Genomic DNA, 19,794 nt, shown 5'->3' with positions numbered 1-19,794 from the left:
GGCTGGCCTTTTGTAACTGACAGATGGAAATTTTGTCAATGTGCAGATTTTCTAAGTGTCGTCCAAGGCTTAACCACTGGGACCACCATGGCCAGTTTATGCCATAACCTTTCAATTTCGATTTTCAGATCTTGTCGGGATATAAAGTGAAGAACCACACTGAGGCAAGAATTGAACTCTAGTGTTTATTGTTCTACTCGACAGAATCCTGCTAAACTGAGAACAGAACTAGTAAACTCTACTGGAAAAACCCCAGCATACTAAGGCGGTCTTTTTCTGATTTTCTTGGCTGGGACCCCAAGGAATTCTACACGCGCGTACGCTTTCCCCCCTGGGAAAGGCCCCCACCTTCGCCAACAACTTCCATAACAGATCTTGATACTTCGTGATCTTCTCCAATTCTTCCTTTTCTATTCTACTATCCCCTGGTATTGCCACATCAATTATCCATACTTTCTTCTTTTCAACCACAGTTAAACCTGGTGTGTTATGCGCCAGGACTTTATCAGCTTGTATTTGGAAATCCCACCATATTTTAACCTGCTCATTTTTGCCCATGTGTTCCCATCAATTTTTCATTACTGGCACATGGTAATTTTTACAGATATTCCAGTGAATCATTTAGGCGACTGTTATGTCATTGTTCAGTCAGTTTGTGTGATCTTCCTGCACGAGCTGAGTATACAATCTACTGTTTCTTCCGCTTCTTTGCACAATCTGCATTTTGAATCATTTGATGATTTTTCAGTTCTGGCCTTGATTGCATCAGTTCGGATGGCTTGCTCCTGATGCGAGAATGACCGGGGTGGGGGGAGGAGAGATGATCAGAAAAAAGTGGGAGAAGCCCGAAGCTGGATAATAGGAAGAGAAAGAAACTCAGAAAGGATCCGCCCTACCTTGGCAGGTGGTAAAAAGGAACGACGGGAGATTTGTACTTTCAGACTTGCAAGATTCTGTTAATGTAGCCTAACAATAAAGTAGAAGTAGCTCATCTGGCCGTGTTTCTGGTGTGGTCTACTTGGGAGGCTGATACAAGCAGCCAAAATCAAGCCTTCAGTTGTTGTTTTAATGTTCCAGTTGTAAGCCATTGCCAGGTTTTATCTTTATCCACTTTCCCCTCAATCTTTTGTAGAAATTGATGATGTAATGCTTTTCCTTGCCAGCATTGTTTGTGTTTTTATTACATTGTTTTGATATTCATGTTTTGTTTCCTGTACGTTCAGTAAGTTCCAATTTTTAACTCACGCCAGTGCTTGTTCTTGGCTGCCTTTTACCTAATCAGCCAATGCATGCTTTTCTTCTTTGACAGTTTGTTTGACTTGAAGTAAACGTCTGCCTCCATTTCTGTGGGGCAGGTATAATCTATCAGTATCACTACGGGGATGCAATGCATAGTGAATAGTCATGAGTTTTCTTGCTTTTTGATCCAAACTGTCCAGTTCAGCTTGTGTCCAGTTAATAATTCCCACTGTGTAGCATATAACAGGAATGGCCCAGGTATGGCTGGCTTTGATGGTGTTTCCACCATTCAATTTCATTTTTAGCAATTTTCTCACTCTTTGGATATATTCTTTACTAATCACATTTTTAACTTGTCCATGCTTGATGTTATCCACCTGTAAAATGTCCAGATCCTCATAGGCTTCATCCTGATGGCGCCTAATGATTTGGCCATTCAGCGTTTAAATTCCATTACTGTTCGTGATTTTACCCCAATTTATTGATACTGTAGCACATTTCTCTAGGCCAAATTCCATGGTTATATCTGTGCTAAAAATCCTTGCTCTATTGTCAATTATTGGATTTCTATTTCTGATTTTCCATAAAACTTCATATATCTATATAGAGCAAATGTGAGATTTTATTAGCATTTTTTGCTGTTTAATAGCTAAGTGTCAGAGGTTTGGCCCCAGAAGCCATAAAACCCCCTTCTAGTCCTCCTCCTCTGTCATGGGTTGTAAAGGAGGGAGGGGGAGGATTGATTGCTGTGTGAGAAACTGAGACATCATGGACTGACCCAGAGTGTTGTGGCTAACACTTTATCAGCAAACGGACAGTGAAGGATGTTGCTGGGAACCATGTTGTAAAACCAGTGTCAGTTGTGAATATTCCATTTCAAACGAAGGCAGGAAACTGGGGCAAGTAAAAGGAGGGAACCGGGGAATCTTATTCACTTGAGTCTTTAGGTGGAGATGGAACTGTATCTTTCAACAAAGAAATACTTTTCTGAGACCTGACTGGTTCCAGGGAGATTTCTATTGGGATATCTGAACCCACGATCCTCATTTATTTGTTTTCTTCAAAATTACTGAAAGTGGGATCATAGCAATAGCAAATAATAAGGGTGATAATGAGTCACCCTGGAAGATGCCTCTCCTAATGTTGACAAGCCCATATTTTTAATTTCCAACCACCAGTTCTGTCTTCCACTGCTTCATTATTTTTTTCTATAAACATTCTAATGTTTTTACTGACAGTAGTTGTTTCCAAACATTTGATGATCCAACTGTGTGGTAATATATCAAACATCTTTTTATAATCAATCCAGACCATAGGTAAATTGATTTTTCAGCTTTTGCAATTCTCCAAAACCATTTTATCAATCAGAAGTCGATCTTTTGTACCTCTAGTTTTCCTTTTGTTTCCTCTCTGTTCTACTGGAAGGATGTTATTTTCTTCCAAATAATCTTGGGTGTCGTCTGCTATTATGCCAGTGAGTAATTTAAACATTGTAGGCAAGCATGTTATCAGCCGATGGTTTCCTGGTGTTGTCCCTTTCGCTGGGTCTTTTTGAATCAGACAAGTTTTGCCAGTTATTAACCAGTAGTTGATGTCTCGTTTACACAATATTTCATTAAGCTGTTTAGCTATAATTGGATGTAAGCTAGTCAGATATTTGAGCCCAAAGCCAGGCAATTGATCATTTCCAGGAGATGTCCAGTTTTTAATCCTTTTCACTCTATTTTTAACTATTTCTGCTGTTATTATTAGTTCTTCCGTTTGATTTTTACTAAATTCATCTTCAAATTCTTTCTTTACCCATCCAGCATTTTTATTATGGTCTTTTTGAGTTTCCCATAGATCTTTCCAAAATTTCCTTTTTGTTTGTTTTCCATTTTCAGAATTTCTACTGTCATTTATACTTTGATCTGATCTGACTGAAATAGCTGATTTTGCTTCAATTGGAGGATTCATGCCCCATAGCATTCAGTTTCCCCAGCTATTGCTATTATTTGTTGCTTTATTATTTCCAAAGCTTTTTCAATTTTTCTGGTGCAAAGCCAGTGCTTTTTTATTAGACTTGTCTTGATCCTTACATTCTTCCATTTTTGCTCTTTCGTGTTCTTTAAATTACTCACATCTGATCTTAATTTCTTTATCTTGGCCTCCAGTCTGATCTTCCACTTTGGGATTGAACATGATTTTGCTTTTGGTTTTCTAATTTTGATATCCAGTTCTTCTATAACCACCACGCTGTACTGCAGGCAAGCTGCCTCCAGTCTGTTTGGTAGATGTTACTTTAATCCTTGCAAGCGCCTTGTTCACGCCCTTCGTTAGAGGTGCCAGGTGTTTTTGGGGCACGGCTTTCAGTGCTGGCAGTCTTTGTCCTTCTACTGGTAATTCTGCAAATGCCATAACTTTCTCTTTTAATTCTTCTTGTTGGCGGGTCAGTTCATAGGTTGTTTCAATGCCAACCTGTACTGGTTCTGTTGTTAATACTTCTTCTAAGTCATCATTTCTGTGGTTCATATCAGCTGTTTCCTCTATATTTCTAATTGTTATCTGAGTTTCTTCTACTATTCTACTATTGTTTTGTGGTCTTCCACTTTCACAGAACCAGTGAAATCTCTTCCAGTTCTGCATCCCTGGATATTTTATTTCTGGTAATGAATCTCCTTTGATCTGCTAATCATTGGTCAGTGATATTTGAGTCTGGACAAATTCCTTTTCCATAGTTCAAACATTTGCTTTAAGTAGCCCACTTTGTTGGTTCCAATTTATAATAGCAAGCCATAATAGCATGGTTTTCAAATACAGTATACTTTTGCCATGTCTGTGGTTGTTGTTCTTTCAGTAATCCCACAGGGCTAAGCCCTGGTTGCCAGCCATAGCTCCTGAGTCCTGTTGCCTACTTGTTGACAGATGCCCAGGAATTCTAGCACCTGACGCGGTCCTTGTTGACCCGGGCAATGACTGATCCGGTATGGGATTCTTTTTCTGTTTCTCACCATAGCTAATGGGTTGATGGATACACTTAGTCTGGCTCTTCTGCTGAGGCCTGTCTGGCTTGGGTGACCCTTCACGATTGCCAGCTTCGCTCTCAACCTCATCAGAGCATCACAAGCCCCTCCCCCATGACAAGGGGGTATCCATGGTGGGGATGATGATGATGATGATCTGCTGATCACCTCAGGGAAACATGGAGGTTTCTACTGCCTATACTGATACTGAATATGCAGGTGTTCTGGCCCTGTAATATTTTGCAAACCACCTTCCAGTTTCCCAGCTTCAGAGAACAACCTTTGCATCTCTCTTTTTCTATCTGGCTATGGTTGCTGAACAGCATGTACAGCTTTCCACCCAATAGCTGAAATAGAAATATACCTTAAATTGGACATCTCTATCAGAAATGATATGATTAAGCAAACCATGGTTTTGGAAAATTCCAATAATCATAAATGCCTATTTGAGTTAGAAAATGTTTGTTGAACATCAGGATCTTGCTCAAGGGGACTCCTTGATAAAGTAAATCATTGGGTATGATACTCAGTTGAGTATGGTTAGTACAGTAAAAGTAGGACAAATCTATGGCAAAAAAATTAGCAAAGCTCTCAGAGAGAACAGGATTCGAACAGTAAATAAGCAAATTGCACAAATAGCTACCAAAACACCATTCAAAAATCCAAGTTCAAATCTCCCATAACAACAATCAAAGACAGTAAAATATCCACGCCCCTCTTTCATGCAAATCAGATTGTAAGTCCCCATGAGATCCAATTTGGTAAAAATATGTGCCTTTTGTGCCATTCCAAGAGTTCAGAAATAAGGTAAGGATGGTGATGATCCCTAAGGGTTACGGAATTAAGGAGCCTAAATATGGAGCCATCCTTTTTCTTAACTACAAATAGTAAGCACCCTGGCAGCAGAGAAAAAGCAGTAGATAAAGTCTTTCTGTATATTATCATCATCAATAAATTCTTCAACTATAACTGACATTCGGCAGGGACATTTTGCAGAAATCTGGGCTCCAGAAATAAGATTTGATAGTACAATAGTGAAGCTGGTTGATTGGGGAGGAGGATCTGCATGACCCTCTTTCCCTCTTCCATTACTGTAGAGAGCTACAGAGATGATCTTGGAGAAACTATGCAAAAACAACTACAAAAACAAAACATGCTTTAAGCCTGGAAAACAGAGAAAGTGTTAGAAAGAAGCTCAGACTGGCTCCATCCTAATTCAATGGGGTATAAGAGGGAGGGATGAGAAAACAGAGTCAGGCTTTCAAGGTTCTATTACTAAGAGGGAGTCCTCGTTTAATGACCTTCATTCAGCGACCATTTGAAGTTACGAGAGCGCTGAATGAGTGGTACTTACGACTGGTCCTCGAAGTTCCAGCCATCCTCACGGTCACATGATCACAATCCAGCCACTTGGCAACTGGCTCGTGCTTACAACAGTTGCAGCACCCCACAGTCACGTGATTGCCATTTGTGACCTTCCCTGCCAGCTTCCCACAAGCAACGTCAACGGGGAAGCCGGCAGGGAAGGTCGCAAGTCACTCTGGGAAGTTACTTGCACCCTCCCCCACCCAGCAGCAGCCACCCCCAGCCCCACAGTGCTCGCACCGTGCCTCGCGCCATACTTTCCCTGCCTGCAGCCTGCTTGCAAGCCACCTGGGACTCATTGAACAACCTGTGATCCTAGCCTAATGATGGCCATGGGGATTGCTGGGATTGCCATCACTAAGCAACGTGGTCATGTGACATTGCACTTTATGACCGCATCACTTAGCGATGGAAATTCTGGTCCCAATTACCTTCGTTAACCAAAGACTGACTGTATACTCTATATCAATAAAATATAATTCCAGTCCAATTTGACCGACTGTTTCCTGACCTGGTCTACCTGAAAGACCTGACATTTAGCACAGCCTGCATACCCGGCAAGCAAGGTTAGAAGGAGCATCTGCTGCATATAAGGCCCTGGAGGCTGTGAGGCTTGAATGCCAATATTATCCTAGTCCCAATAAATCACATTTGGTGACATTGCAAGTCTTCTTGAAAATGCAGGAAGGAGGCTAAATAAAGTTGTAGGAACTGTGGATGATTGCTGAGGGTGGGTAGAAGAGGTTTGATGCATTTCCCCATGGGTGCTGTGCAAAACAGCCAGCAGCAACACCTGAAAGTGTGCTGGGCAAACTGAGTTGCCATCCTCTGTAGTAGGATCCAAGTCTAAAGAGTAGCAGGAATGACTGAAGTCAAAGTCTGGCTCTGCATGTTTGGATTCCACTTCATCTCTAGCTGCCTGAGCTTTTGAGCTCTTGAAATCTGAGAGCAACTCCCTTCCCCACAGCTAGATCTGCAGCATTTATTGCATCAGGGACAAAATGCCCCCCTTCCCCATGAATAAACGGCTTCATGCTTTGGAAGAGAAGAGGTTCTTAACAGCCACTCACAAATGAAGTAGCCAGGTTCTCCACAGTGGAAGCACAAGCTCTGTGTATGAGCCAATGCAAATTTTCGTGGCCAGATAGGGGAGCTTTGCTAGCTCCCCACATCATGGACTCAACTTCCAAGGTCTCTGATGTGTGGAGGGCAACAGCCAAAGGAGGGTAGCGGTGTTTCCTCTTCCTGCCCCTACTCTGCTGCAATTCCTTGAGTCTTCCATCAGTCCCCAGCCAGGCTTGGATGAATCCAAGGGAGGTGGATGTCAGAAGGCTGCTGCACTACTTCCTCCAGCAATTGCTGCCAGATGGGCCAGGATTGATGTGGGAGGCACTGGCTGTGGTTGATTCTGCCCCACCTGGTGGACCATTCATCATTTGGGCAGCAACTTAGTTGTGAGATTGGAGTAAGGCTCTGGCAACTCGATCCACAGGTAACAGGGTTGAATTGTTTCAACTTGGCATCAAAGCACAGCCTCTATTCCCGTGGCTCTGAGAGTGTGTCAAGCAGATCCTGCTGCCAAACCTCAAGGTAGCCACAGAAATCACTCTCTGACCTCCAGGTACTTCACCCTCAGAATCTTGTTTACAACAGATGTTAGTAGTAGCAACAAAGGTACATAAGTTGCATTATTGGAGACAAGAAACAAGTCATATAATGTAAACCCAGCAGATCTGCTTCCTGCAGAACACATCTCAAGATACCCATACAGATAGATATATACAGATATATTTATTTGTTCCAAAGTCTAAATTCTAGGCCTTTTCTTCTTGGTTTGTTTGCTTTTTATTTTGTTTTTGAGTCAACAGCAATTAGGCCATTCCCTTCCCAGCTTTAACGAGGGAATCATCTGCTCAATATTTATATAACAGTTCTCTATAGCCTGAGAACCACTGGTTCCTGTCATGCCAGCTTCAGCCCTTATGACTATTCTGCAGATTCCTGGATTCTGTTTTCAAATTAAATGGTTTGATCCGCATCTATTTATTTATTGCATGGAGTTATAGGGCCTCCCAACTCAAACAATGTGATCCTGCATTGAAGGAAAGGTTGCTCGCCTTGGTCTATCATTCTAATTCTTCGAAAGGTCACCTGCACGTTCAAACAATTCAGTGTTGTCCCTACACTTTTAGTGTGCTTTCTGTGTGTTAGTTATCTTTCTTGGCTTCAACCTGCATACTATAGTACTCTGAATACTCAGTCAGCACGGTGGGCAGGCTCTCAGTGAACCTTCTTAGCTCCACCATGCTCTATATGAGGCTCTCTGAAGGTGTGAACATACAGATGTAATGGTCTAGACTGGGTCCTCTGAGTCACAGGCTAAAGACGCAGACCAGACAGACTGTCAGCCCAAAATGCTACCAAGGTCAACCAGGCACCTGTGGCAGCTTCAAGAGACAAATGAGTCTGAGCAGGTGACATCCGATTCAGATATTGAGAACCTAGATTTTTGCAGGGGGCCGTCCCAAGAATTTACCGGCGTACAAGGGGCTGAGCAAAAGCAACCAGCACCTCCAGGCTCTTGTCCTTGTTGGAAACAACTGTCCAATTCCAGACCTGTCTTCCTGTCACTCTTGCACCCTATCCTGCATTGAGATCCTGGTCTTAGCATTTGGACCAGCTTATGGCATTTGAACCCTGGACTGTTACAGACAACTTGTGTGGCTCTGCTTCTGCCTATCTTCTGGTAAAGATCACTACAACTTAAACTTCAATGCAAGTTATGGCCTTTTTGAACTTTCTAGGCCTTACATGCTCTCTGGCTAATTACCCAATTCCTCAGTATTATTAGAAAGTTTATGATGTGGCAATAAAGCCTTTCAAGCCTGGATTTGCCTGACTCTCTGTTTTACACTGAGTGGCAAAGGACGAGGGTGACCCCCTGGTGTAGCCAATTTTAGATAAGAAACCTGCCTTTCTTGGAGCTTCAGGATTAGCTGAGCAATGGAACCATGGGAAGAAGATTCCAGAGAATCCAAAATAAAGATGTGTTTTCCAAACAATCCATCCTGAAATCCACAGCCAAAAAAATGTGGTGATAGTACATGCTTTTCAGCGAGAAAAGATAAATGGACTGAAGACAACCTGTGTGCTTTGCATCAAACAACTAAAAATGCTTCTTGTTATGTAGCTCTCAGAGTCAAGCCTGCCTCTGACTCAGAAAGCGAAACCCCTTCTGAGTCAGAGGAGGAAATAGAAACTTACTGGGCTGAAACTGGGAAAACAAAACTCAACGTGGAGCCAGCAGCGCGGGAAGAGTCCAAGGTGCTGATTGGCCAGGATTTGGAGGAGGATTTGAATTCCCCAATCAGCACACACCAACAACAGGCTGAAAAGCACGTGAATGAAAGAAAAGGCAGCCCGATTGGCTGGAGAAGGATCCAGGCGCGCGAAAGATTGCGATAAAAGGCAGCCGCATGAAGAGCGAGCTGCCAGAGACAACTGATCCTCCAAGCCTGCAGCTTCAGCAGAAGAGACCTTACCTGTGTCAGAGACCGCGTCTGTTGCCGAAGAGGAACCAGCGCCCTTACTCCACTCTGAGGATTTGAAACCTGCTACTGCTGCCACCGAGGATTCTGTGTTAGCCGTGCCCAGCGATCTCAGCCTTGCATCCAGCCTTCGCAGTCTTCCACAGAGCATCCTTGCGCCTTTGATCCTCAGTGCCACGGCGTGCCTCCAGTGCAGTTCTTCCATGCCACGGGTGCTCAGCCTTGCTCTGGAGTTTCGCACCTATCTTGCTCCAAGTCTCCAGTCCAGAGAATCCAGCCCACTCCAGGGCTTCCAGCCGAGCCTAGCCATTCTCCAAGTTTCCAGTCTTGTTCCAAGTCTCCAGTCTAGAGAATCCAGCCCAGTCCAGGGCTCCCAGCCGAGTCTGGCCTTGGTCAGAGTTCCCAGCCTTGCTCCAAGTCTTCAGACCAGAGAACCCAGCCTAGCCCAGGATATCCAGCTGAGTCAAGCCTTTCTCCAAGTTCTAGTCTTGCTCCTAGTCTTCAATCTAGTTCAGAGTTTCCAGTCAAGTCCAGCCTTGTTTCCAGTTCGTAGCCTTGCTTCAAGACTCCACTAACCGGCTTCCAGTTCAATACCTGCATTTTCAGCTGTAGCAGCACTTCGCACTCCAGTCTCCTCCAGCCTCCCAGTTCCAGTTAGAAGTCCTGTTCCGCTGCCTTGTTGTGGCCAGTTGGGCTCATTGAACCCAACTCTTCGTATATCAAGGACTTATTTATTGTAAATAGTTAATTAATAAAGAGTATTTTTGTTATTACTCTGCCTGGTTGCAGAGTGTGAACAGGACAGAAGCAACAGGATGCACCTCTATGAACCCACGTTAGTCAGACCGGCATCCGGCCAGCCCTTGTGGAGAGCCACAGGGAGCTCATTCTGCAGCACCAAAGGGCTTTTGGATCAGATCACAATGGCAGAGCAGCACAATCAGCCAGATGAGCAAAAAGTCAAGACTGGACAAGAGCCCCAGGCGATATGCAGGCACATACCCTAATGTCCTATAATCAGGAACACCCATCTGTAATCTGGGGATGACCAAGCAGCTACTTAGTCCCAGAGCAAACCTTGCTGAGCAGTGGTGAGACTTTGTCACCGATTGGCTGATTATGATCATCAGCTGAATGTGCCTCATTTTTGCACCTCTAGAAAACTCCTGTGGTCTCCCCCTGACCTTGGCCAATTTGGACAGGTTGACAATTAAACTTTCCCTGTTCTCATGATGCTCATCCTAGATCTTTCCATCCTCCAGGAGTTTGAATGGGAGATTGGCTTTCTGCCCTGACTTGCTCTGCCACATCCCTGTTTTTTGGCCCCTAGCAGACACCTACTGTATTGACTTGCCGCAGAACAGTTCCCCCAGCAAAGAAGAGTGGTTTGCGAGTGTCGACAACAATCAGATCAAAGTAAGAGCGCCACGGTCGATGCTCGGATTGGTCCTGCTGTTGAAGAAGGAGCAAGTTAGGCTAGACAGGAGTTGGCATATTGGTAAGTCCTAAAAGAAACCGTACCATGAAACTGACGGTCTCACACCAGTCACAAACTCACAGGTGACTGTATACCTGACTCTCTCTCTCCTCAGTCACAGGGCTGTCATATGGACTTCAGTAAGTGCTATGCCTACATTACAAGCTCTCTGACAGTTTACATTACCAAAGCACATAAGACTTAATAGCATCTGGCTCCCATGGAGACAGAGGAGGCACAAAAGGAAGGGCAGCTGCAGCAGTCCCTACTGAAGGCCTGCCCTAGCCCCATTGCCCTTGCTGTAATCCAGAAGATGAATTGACCCACCCAGATGCTGTGGATGGCCGTTTGGGCCTGAAAAATCTCACAAACTACAGGGGATACAGTCACAGGTTGACTTACCATGTCTCCTCCACTGAAGTCCAGTAAGTATGTCATGATTGCCTGTAAAGAGATACACCCAGTGTGCCACTCTCTTCTGCAGTGAAAATTCAGCCCAGGTTCAACCACCTCATTACCCAGAAGACAAGGATGCAAAGCCATCTGTGTTTCTTTGTGAGAGAACATCTTCCGTGCATCACCTGCCACTGACCCCTCTCCCACCAAACCATTGGTGTCCATATGCAGTTGCAAGGTGCTTGACCCCACATGAGAAGCACCACACAGAAGATCCACAAAGTGAGGACCAGCCTGTCACCCTTCTTCAGCAGCCAGCCGAATGGGCAGTGCAGTACTATCATTATGTGTTGAACTAAGCCTGGAAGGAAGCAGGCCCTACTCACCTACCCTTGGAGGGCCCAACTTACATCTGTATAGTCGTAGTCACTGTTGGTGGCAAGAAACATCTTCCCTGCATCCTTCATGCGACTCAGCAGAAGAGGAACACGGGGCTGTATGAAGGAACACAGAAACTTTCTGCAGATCAAAGGCTAGCCACCACCTGCAACAAGGTTCTGAGTGTCTTCAAGGTCAAAGAGGTTCTGCCTGCCCAGCCAAGGGCACAGAGAATGCCCATCAAAATAGGAGGGGGGCTGGAAGTGGGCATTCTCCACAACAACTTTCTCTCCAAGCCAAGCGTCACTCACATCTTTCACAACATACTTCTCCAGGTTCTCCAGCGTTTTCTCCTTGAGGCAGCCCTAGGAAAGCAACAGATGAGGCCACATGAGTTCTCTGCCGCAACCCAGACCGAGCCGTTGTGGGTCTGTTGCACAGCATTTTGGCCAAGGCAGCTTCTGATGCCAACTCTGGGCTGCCCACTGCAGGTTCCAAGCGAGGTGAAGCTGGGCCCAGTAGACCAAGGCAGTCCCAAACCCTAACTCTTCCCTCACATCCAAGATTTTTATTAAGTTACTAATAGTTAATATGATTTTTATCAATGTATTTTGACATTATTTCTAAGCTGCCTTGGAATTGCAATATGTAAAATATGACTGGGTGGTAAGTTTCTGTTTTTTAGTTTTTTAGTCTCTCTTGACTCCTGGCAACTCAATGCAGTTTTCTTGGCATCATTTTTGGAAGTGGTTTGCATTGCCTTTTTCTTCCTAGGGCTGAGAGAGAGGGACTGGCTCAAAGTCACCCAGCTGGCATCATGCCTAAGGCAGGACTAGAATTCAGGTTTCCCCACTGCTGATCCAGCATTTCAACCACTAGACTGAGCTGGCTAGTATGACTCACTGTAATAAATAATATAAGGAAATATCTCAGTCCTGCCAGAAGCGTATTGCCACATCCATGCCCCTGCTGCTCTTAGTTTGGATGTGTGAATGGTTGTCTAAAGATCTTAAATCGTCTTCACAGTTGAAACTTTTAAATCTTTAAAAAGTGTTGGGGCTGGAGAGAAATGTATTTTAAACAAGAGGATCTAAAGGCTGAGAATGCAAGAGGGGCTTCTATGGCCTTTCTACATGAAAGTGTCCAACTTTTAAAAAATGTTTTTATTTTGTTCTGTGCAAAAAAAGGAAAAGAATATAGAGAAGAATGTATACCACATCGCACAGAAATATGTTCCAGACTTATTTTTTATTTTGGCTCCTCCCCTCTGGAGCCACAGTCCCCTTCCCCCACACAGGGTGCCCGTTCCCTCCTGCTCCCAATTTGGAAACCACCTGAAACAGCTGAAAGGGGTGCCCCTGCCTTACAGCACACCCTGCAAGGGAGTGAAGGTTAGCAGGCTTGGACCTTGGCTGCTTCCTCCACCACCCAGTCACTTGTCATCTTAGGAAAAATGCAAGCCAAAAAATATGCATTTATCTAAAAACTGTAAAGACCAGAATTTTAAAAAATCCTGTTACTTTATTGAATCTGAATCAATGTGCATTTTACCCTGCATGTCAATTTATCATGATTCAGATTCTATAAATCAGTCAACAGCTGCTGTCCATACAGGAGCGGCATGAGCTGAACCAGGTGAAATAGTTCCTGGCCTTCTGGCTTGTGCATGCAAGACCCAGGCCCTGTGAGAAGTTGGTCCTATTTCAGCCAGGCAGAAGAGGACCAAGTTCTCACAGCCATCTACAGTAGCTCCGAGCAGGAAATCACCCTGAACTGCCAACTTCTGTTGAGCTGAAACATCAGCATTGGCTGCCAACTGACTCCCAGGCATGACTTTAAAACCCTAAATGCTGGACCCAACTATCTGGGGAGACCTCTTCCACTGTGAGCTTGCCCAGTTACTTAAATCAGCAGGAAAAGCCCCACTGCCAGCAGCTTAGTTATCTGAGGCTTGGAAGGATGGCTCCAGTGTGACTCCAGGTTATGGATGTTCTCCTGGGGGCAAATTTGCCCCCACTTTTTCTTTCTTTCTTTCTTTCTTTGGTGCCTTCAAGTCAGCCTTGACTCCTGGGGACTGCCTGGACAAGTCCCTGCAGTTTTCTTGGCAAGGTTTTTCGGAAGTGGCTTGCCATTGCCTGCCTCTTCCTAGGGCTAAGGGAGAGTGACTGACCCAGGGTCACCCCCCTGGCTTTGTGCTCAGGGCAGGACTTGAACTCTGGTTTCTAGTCCTGGTGCCTTAACCACTACCGCAGACCAGACTGGCTCTTCTCTCTCTCTCTCTCTCTCTATCTCGATGATCATTGGAAAAAATGAGGATGAGACAATTAGGTAATGTGACTAGGAAGAAAAAGATAGCTGACAAGTATGTAGTCAAGGGAACAAAGAGAAGTTAAAATTAAAAGGTGAAGAGAAAATGGAGAGCAATTTTGACTGAAATAAAGCGGGTTAAACCGCTGAGCTGCCGATCGGAAGGTCGGCGGTTCGAAACCGCACGGCGGGGTGAGCTCCCGTTGCTCGTCCCAGCTCCTGCTCACCTAGCAGTTCGAAAACATGCAAATGTGAGTAGATCAATAGGTACCGCTTCGGCGGGAAGGTAACGGCGTTCCGAGTCGTCATGCTGGCCACATGACCCGGAAGTGTCTATGACAACGCCGGCTCCAAGGCTTAGAAACGGAGATGAGCACCGCCCCCTAGAGTCGGATTCGACTGGACTTTACGTCGAGGGAAACCTTTACCTTTACCTAAAAAGGATTGAGCAAGGGATTTCCAAACAAGTGACTGCAATTAAGAATAAACTGTTGATTAAACTGGGTGAGAGAACCCTAAAAAAAATATTTTAGCGTTCTGAACGGGAATGACAGTGATCTGTCAAAGTGTGGGATTGAAATGACTGCTACAACTGTTAACATTCAAGAAAAAAATGAATGAAAAAGAAATCATAAATTATGTGAGAAGGTTGAGAAAGAGCTGGAGAAATGTTAAAATATGGATGTGATTTGCTGAAAGTGGTTGTGCAACTTGTTCAATGTGCATGTGCAGGCTGCTTCTGTGCCTGGCCACTGGAACCACTGACTATGGCTTCCGGATGCAAAGTGGGGAAAGCCGTCACTCCTAGGGAAGCCCCTCTACCAAGGAGTGGTTCAATGTGCTAGGCTAGGAGCGGGGAGACCGGAAGGAGGTTGTGGCAAGCCCAAGAATGTTGCTGATGAAACGGCATGGACCTGTCCGTGGAGTCCCCGGGGACCAGACTGGCTGCAAGGGCCATACAAACAAGAAGCCGGCAAGCGGGACGCAGAAACTACAGGGAGGTGAGTTGGGCCCCCGTTTGATCCAAAGAGTATGACAGACCACATGGCGTAAAATCACTGTGTCTTCTCACATTCAGACGTTTTCCAGACCAGTTAATTGGAAAATGTATGAATGTGAAAAATAAAAATTATTGCACATTTGTTGATTTAGAGGAAGTGTATGACAAAGTGCATCTTAAATTATGGAACATTTTGCATGAATATGGAGGTTAGTAACTGAATGTTACTATTACTAGTCCAGGCAGTCGCCAAGGATCAGTTATGGCTGAATAGCAAGAAAAAAAATTGAATGTAGTAAGAATAGCACATAATGGAAGTAAAGCAACTGTGGAATACCTAGCAGATAGTTCAATATGGAGCAGGGAGCCATGCAAGGATGTGCGATACGCCTCGGTTGCTTAACGTTTAAGCGTATAAGGAATGCTTCTCATAGGCAATGCCTGTTTTGACAACTGATGCACCATTTAAACAGTGGCAGAAGGGTATATCTAAGTTTATGTGGCAGGGGAAGAAACCACGAGGTAAGTATAAGATGTTCCAAGATGTGAAGGAAAGAGGACTGGGCTTACCTGACTTGACCTTGCATTTTGAAGCTTGCTGTTTGGTTTGGATGAAAGGGTGGGTGTTGCTGAGAAAGAGAAGGATTTTGAACATTGTAAGACTGAGTTTGAAACAGAATTGTGTACAACTGGTGGACATGTAACTGCTAAAATGTATACACTTTTAATGAAATTTGAAACAGAAGAACAAGTGAAACAATGTATGATAAAGTGGGCTAAAAATGTTGGTTATAATAATAAGACGGACCAATGGGAAAATATGTGGTTGAAAGGGCTGAAATTTAACTATGTTATAATCATAAAGAGAATTTTTATAAAATGATGTACTGTTAGTATATGTCACCCGAGAAATTGTCTAGCATGTATCAAGACACTTCAAATGTATGTTGGAACTATGAACAACATGAAGGGACATTTTATCATGCTTGGTGGATGTGTAAAACACTAAAAATGTTTTGATTCAAATACATACAGTGATTCAGAGGATTTTAAAGTTTAATATTCAGCTGAAATCAGAACTTTCCTCCTGGGGCTGAACTGGTGGGAAAAAGACATAGAACTTTGTTTCTGTACATGATAACTGAAGTGACATTACTGTATGCACAAAGATTTCCCACAGCGGAGGAATGGGTGGTGAAGACGATGCAACTTGCTGAGTTGGCCAAGTTGACTTCTTTGATTAGAGAAAAGGCAATATCCATGTTTATTGCTGACTGGAAACTCCTCATAGACTTTTTGTGTAAAACAGGGGAAAAAATGAACTTTAGGTTTTGTGATTAGATAGGATAGATTATAGAAAGAAGAGAGTCATGATGTAACCTTAGAGAAAGGTAAATTTATAATTGTACTTATAATTGCTGTAAAGAAGATAGGAAGCCACTTCTTTGTATCTTTTTACTTTCTTTTCTATTTTTCTTTTACTTTTTCATTCTTTCTTGCATTTTAGCTTTTTCTTTTATTTTTATTTTTATTTTTTCTTCCTTACTTCATATTAGTTTGTATTAGTTTTCACCTTTGTTTTTAAAACTTTGAATAAAATTATATATACTGTATATATACACTTTTTTTGTTTACTTAAAAAATTTATATGGCCACCCACCTCAAATATAGTGACTTCAAATGGCATACAATAAAAAACAGAACAAATTTGGTCAAAATTCAAAACATTAATAAGTGACCAGGAAATCACATTCATAGCTCTCTCCAGTTGGGAAGTGCCAATCATTCTGGCACCAGATGGCATGTTGTTGCCATAACGATTTGCAGACAGTGTTAGACTGTGTGATGCAATGAAGAGTATGAATCCGAAAATTAATATATTGAAGACAAAGGTGGTTTCGAAAGGAAAACAGAGTGAACCATTTCAGGCCATACATAAATGGCAAAAAAAGAGCAAGTAAATGAATTTGTGTACCTTGATAGACGGTTTACAACAGATGAGGAGATGAATGGAGAAATTTCAGGATATGCAAATATAGCAGAATGGCAACTGGTAACATGTGGTTTGCTGTGAGGAATAACATCTGCCAGAAGGTGCAAAAATGACCACATGTCCAGGTGTGCTTCTACCCACTTTGTTACATGGAAATGAGAGTTGGGTGTGTCAAGAAAAACAAAAATAAATTCAATGCAGTGGGAATTAGTTACTTAAAAAGTGCATGTATAGGAGAGCAGGGTGTGTCAAGAATGAATGGGCACTAAATGATCTGTGGATTGAATACAAAAATGAGTGGCCAGTATGAAAGGGTTTGGTTTGGTGATACAGAAAAAGTAAATCAGGATCAAATCCCGAAACAGCTACATGGGGGAAGAATGAATGAATCAAGAGGAAGCAGAAGACCAGGAAGATCATGGATGGAATTAATGAGATCCTGAAAAAGAACATGAACGAACAAAAAATTAAAGATCAAAAGGCAAATGTCATGATGATGTTCAAGGAGAGAAATGTATGGAGCAGGATACAGAATGGTTTCAGTATAAGATAGATTAATTAGTGGTGAAATGTTGTGTGAGGCAGTGAGCATGTGTTGATGGGTAGTGAATTGTCAGCCCGTATTTACTATTTCACGTGGCATTGCCCAGAAGTGAATTCATCAATAAACAGCAGCTCTGAACATGAAAACCTGGACGCAGTTTTATTTCCTTTCCTTTGCTCTTCTCTCCTGCCTTGTCCTTCGTTTGCCCACTACTTTTCATTCCTTTCCTGAGTTTTGCATAATGTTGCTTATGCTGGAAGAAAAAAATAGCACAATTTGTATGGAAGCGAAGGTAAAACATTAAAAATCCTAACTTGGTGTTGATCATGGCTCAGCCATGATCTCTGAAAGGCCCCTCGAAAGGCTTTTCGCAAAATCTCAGGAATCCCCAACTGCAGCCCAAGCCAGCCCTTCAGCCCCCCCCCCCCCGCTTACGGAAAGGTGCACATAATCCATGGCTTCTCGGACATCTTGGGACATGCTGCGGAAGGACATGAAGAGGTTGCCGTGCTTGTAGCCTGTCTCACAGCTGAGAGCGAAAGAGGAACGAGGCCAAGGTGAGATCCGCCATGATTCCACAGGGCAGGGAACGGCCAGGGGCAAAAGCAGGCTCGCAGACTGGGACGGAGTCCCAGGCGCCTTCCCTCCCTGCCCCGGGCACAGTGAGGATGGCATCCCAGAGGGCCTCTGAGCACCCTCTATCCAGGCCAGGCCAGGCCAGGCCAGATCACCCGAGGGCACAGGCCAGGGCGCTTACTTCGCGTATCTGGAGCAGCTGGTGAAGAAATCCACGAGGCAGGCAAAAAGGTAGGTTTCTGTGGGGAGGCAGAAAAGGGTCAGCAAAGGCACCCTCCAGGCAAAGCACCCCGAAAGGCCGTCCAGAAAGAGAGATGGCCTAAAGAGGGGGAAGTCCATTCCAGCAGCTAGCACTGCCTGGAAACTTCATTCTGATTTGATGGCCTAACTTAATCCAGGGATGGTCAACTTTTGCCTGCAAGGTGCCATGCTTGGGATATTGTTTGGGCCACATCATGAGTACCAAAGTTGCACTTGCCAAATATCTTCACTTGCTTATCAAAGGAACCCATTTCCTCAGTTCTCATGGAAGCCTCATCAAATCACAAGGGATGGATTTGTGCCACATGCTAAACCACAAAGAACCTTAACCAATTTTAAAACAAGGTTGGCATGTTGTGCAAATGGGTCTTAAACTGGGTCTTAAACTGGTTCAGCTAAGTACAGGTCGTCCTCGACTTACAACCACAACTGGAACCAGAATTTCCATCTCTAAGCAACGCGGTCGTAAAGTGCAATGTCACATGACGTCACTTAGCAACAGCAATCCCAGCACTCCTCCTTGCCACTGTTAACCGAATCCCACCATTCATTAGCTCAGGACCCATCCCAATCCACGCCATTCCGGGCGTGGTCCTTCCCAGCCCCGAGGCTCAGTAAGGTAAGGGGCTGCCTCCTCTTCAACTCCCCCCACCCGCCTATCTCCCCCCATCTCTGCCCTTTTGGCCGCCCTGCACACTGCCTTGTGGGGAGGCAAGCAGCCCCCAAATTGCATGGCTCTGGGGCTGCAAGAAGCCCGAGCCGCTGCACAGCACAAAGCCGCAGCTGCCCCCACCCAGCCACCCTCGCTGCCCTACACTCCGAGGCCCTGCCACCCTGCTTCCGTCGCCCCAGCTGACCTTCACCATCTTCTTGCTCCTGTTGCTGACGAGGCGTGCCCATCCCTGCCCTTCACGAGGCAGCTGCTGGCCATGTGAGGCCATTTTCCCAGGTCTGGTGAGGAAACCACCATGTGTGACCTGGGGAAGAAAGCCTCGTGTGGCCAGCAGCTGCCTTGCGAAGGGCCAGGCCGAGCCCGCTTGGTCAGCAGTGGGAGCAAGAGGACGGAGAAGGTCAGCTGGGGCGGCAGGGGCTGCAGAGCGCAGGGAGCCAAAAGGGCATAGGTAGGGGGGAGATAGGCGGGGGGGCTGAAGCCCCCGTCGCTGTAAGAGTGGGCAGGCTGCCAAGCGCCCAAATTCTGATAACTTGATGGCGGGGGTGCTGCAATGGCCATAACTTCAGGGACTGGTTGCAAGTCCCTTTGTTCAGAGTTGCCATAACATTGAACAGTCACTGAATGAATGGTTGTAAGTCGAGGACTACCTGTATGTTATATGAACCCAGCAAAAGTAAGTCACAGGAAAAAAATGTTTAAAATAATCACAAAATGCTTTCGAAAGAAAATGTGGCCCCCCCACTACACAAAAGGTAAAGATTCCCGTTGAGCTATGTCTAATGACACACTAGGTCCGTTTCATGGCCAAAGAGCCAGTGTTGTCTGAAGACCCTTCCGCGTCATGTGGCCAGCATGACAGTCATGGAACGCTGTTACCTTCCTGCCAAAGCAGTATCTATTTATCTACTCGCATTTGCATGCTTTCGAATTGCTAGGCTGGCAAGAGCAGGGGTGAGTGCGGGGGCTCACTCCACTGTGTGGCACTCAGGTCTCAAACCACCAAACTTGCGACCTTCCGGTCGACATCTTAACCAC

At 44.6% G+C, this 19,794-nt stretch overlaps 1 protein-coding gene across 4 annotated transcripts in view; it reads right to left on the bottom strand.

The window, feature by feature from the left end:
- LOC134502938 (cytosolic purine 5'-nucleotidase-like) overlaps nucleotides 1–19,794 on the bottom strand; it is a 47,964-nt gene that overhangs the window by 13,817 nt on the left and 14,353 nt on the right. For all 4 annotated transcript variants that reach the window (XR_010068486.1, XR_010068487.1, XM_063311471.1 and 1 more), the window contains 6 exons: nucleotides 18,007–18,064; nucleotides 17,685–17,778; nucleotides 11,717–11,770; nucleotides 11,438–11,521; nucleotides 11,034–11,075; nucleotides 10,496–10,606 (listed from right to left, as the gene is read on the bottom strand). Coding sequence is in view for 2 of the 4 variants with exons in the window: in XM_063311471.1 (XP_063167541.1) it covers nucleotides 10,496–10,606; nucleotides 11,034–11,075; nucleotides 11,438–11,521; nucleotides 11,717–11,770; nucleotides 17,685–17,778; nucleotides 18,007–18,064 (443 nt within the window). In the remaining 2 variants the exon portion in view is untranslated. The remainder of the gene's footprint in view (nucleotides 1–10,495; nucleotides 10,607–11,033; nucleotides 11,076–11,437; nucleotides 11,522–11,716; nucleotides 11,771–17,684; nucleotides 17,779–18,006; nucleotides 18,065–19,794) is intronic.

The sequence above is a fragment of the Candoia aspera genome, chromosome 9, assembly GCF_035149785.1.
Source record: "Candoia aspera isolate rCanAsp1 chromosome 9, rCanAsp1.hap2, whole genome shotgun sequence".
In the NCBI taxonomy this organism is placed as follows: domain Eukaryota; kingdom Metazoa; phylum Chordata; class Lepidosauria; order Squamata; family Boidae; genus Candoia; species Candoia aspera.
Note: the sequence above shows the minus strand (reverse complement) of the source record. Positions and strands in the feature narration are given on the sequence as shown.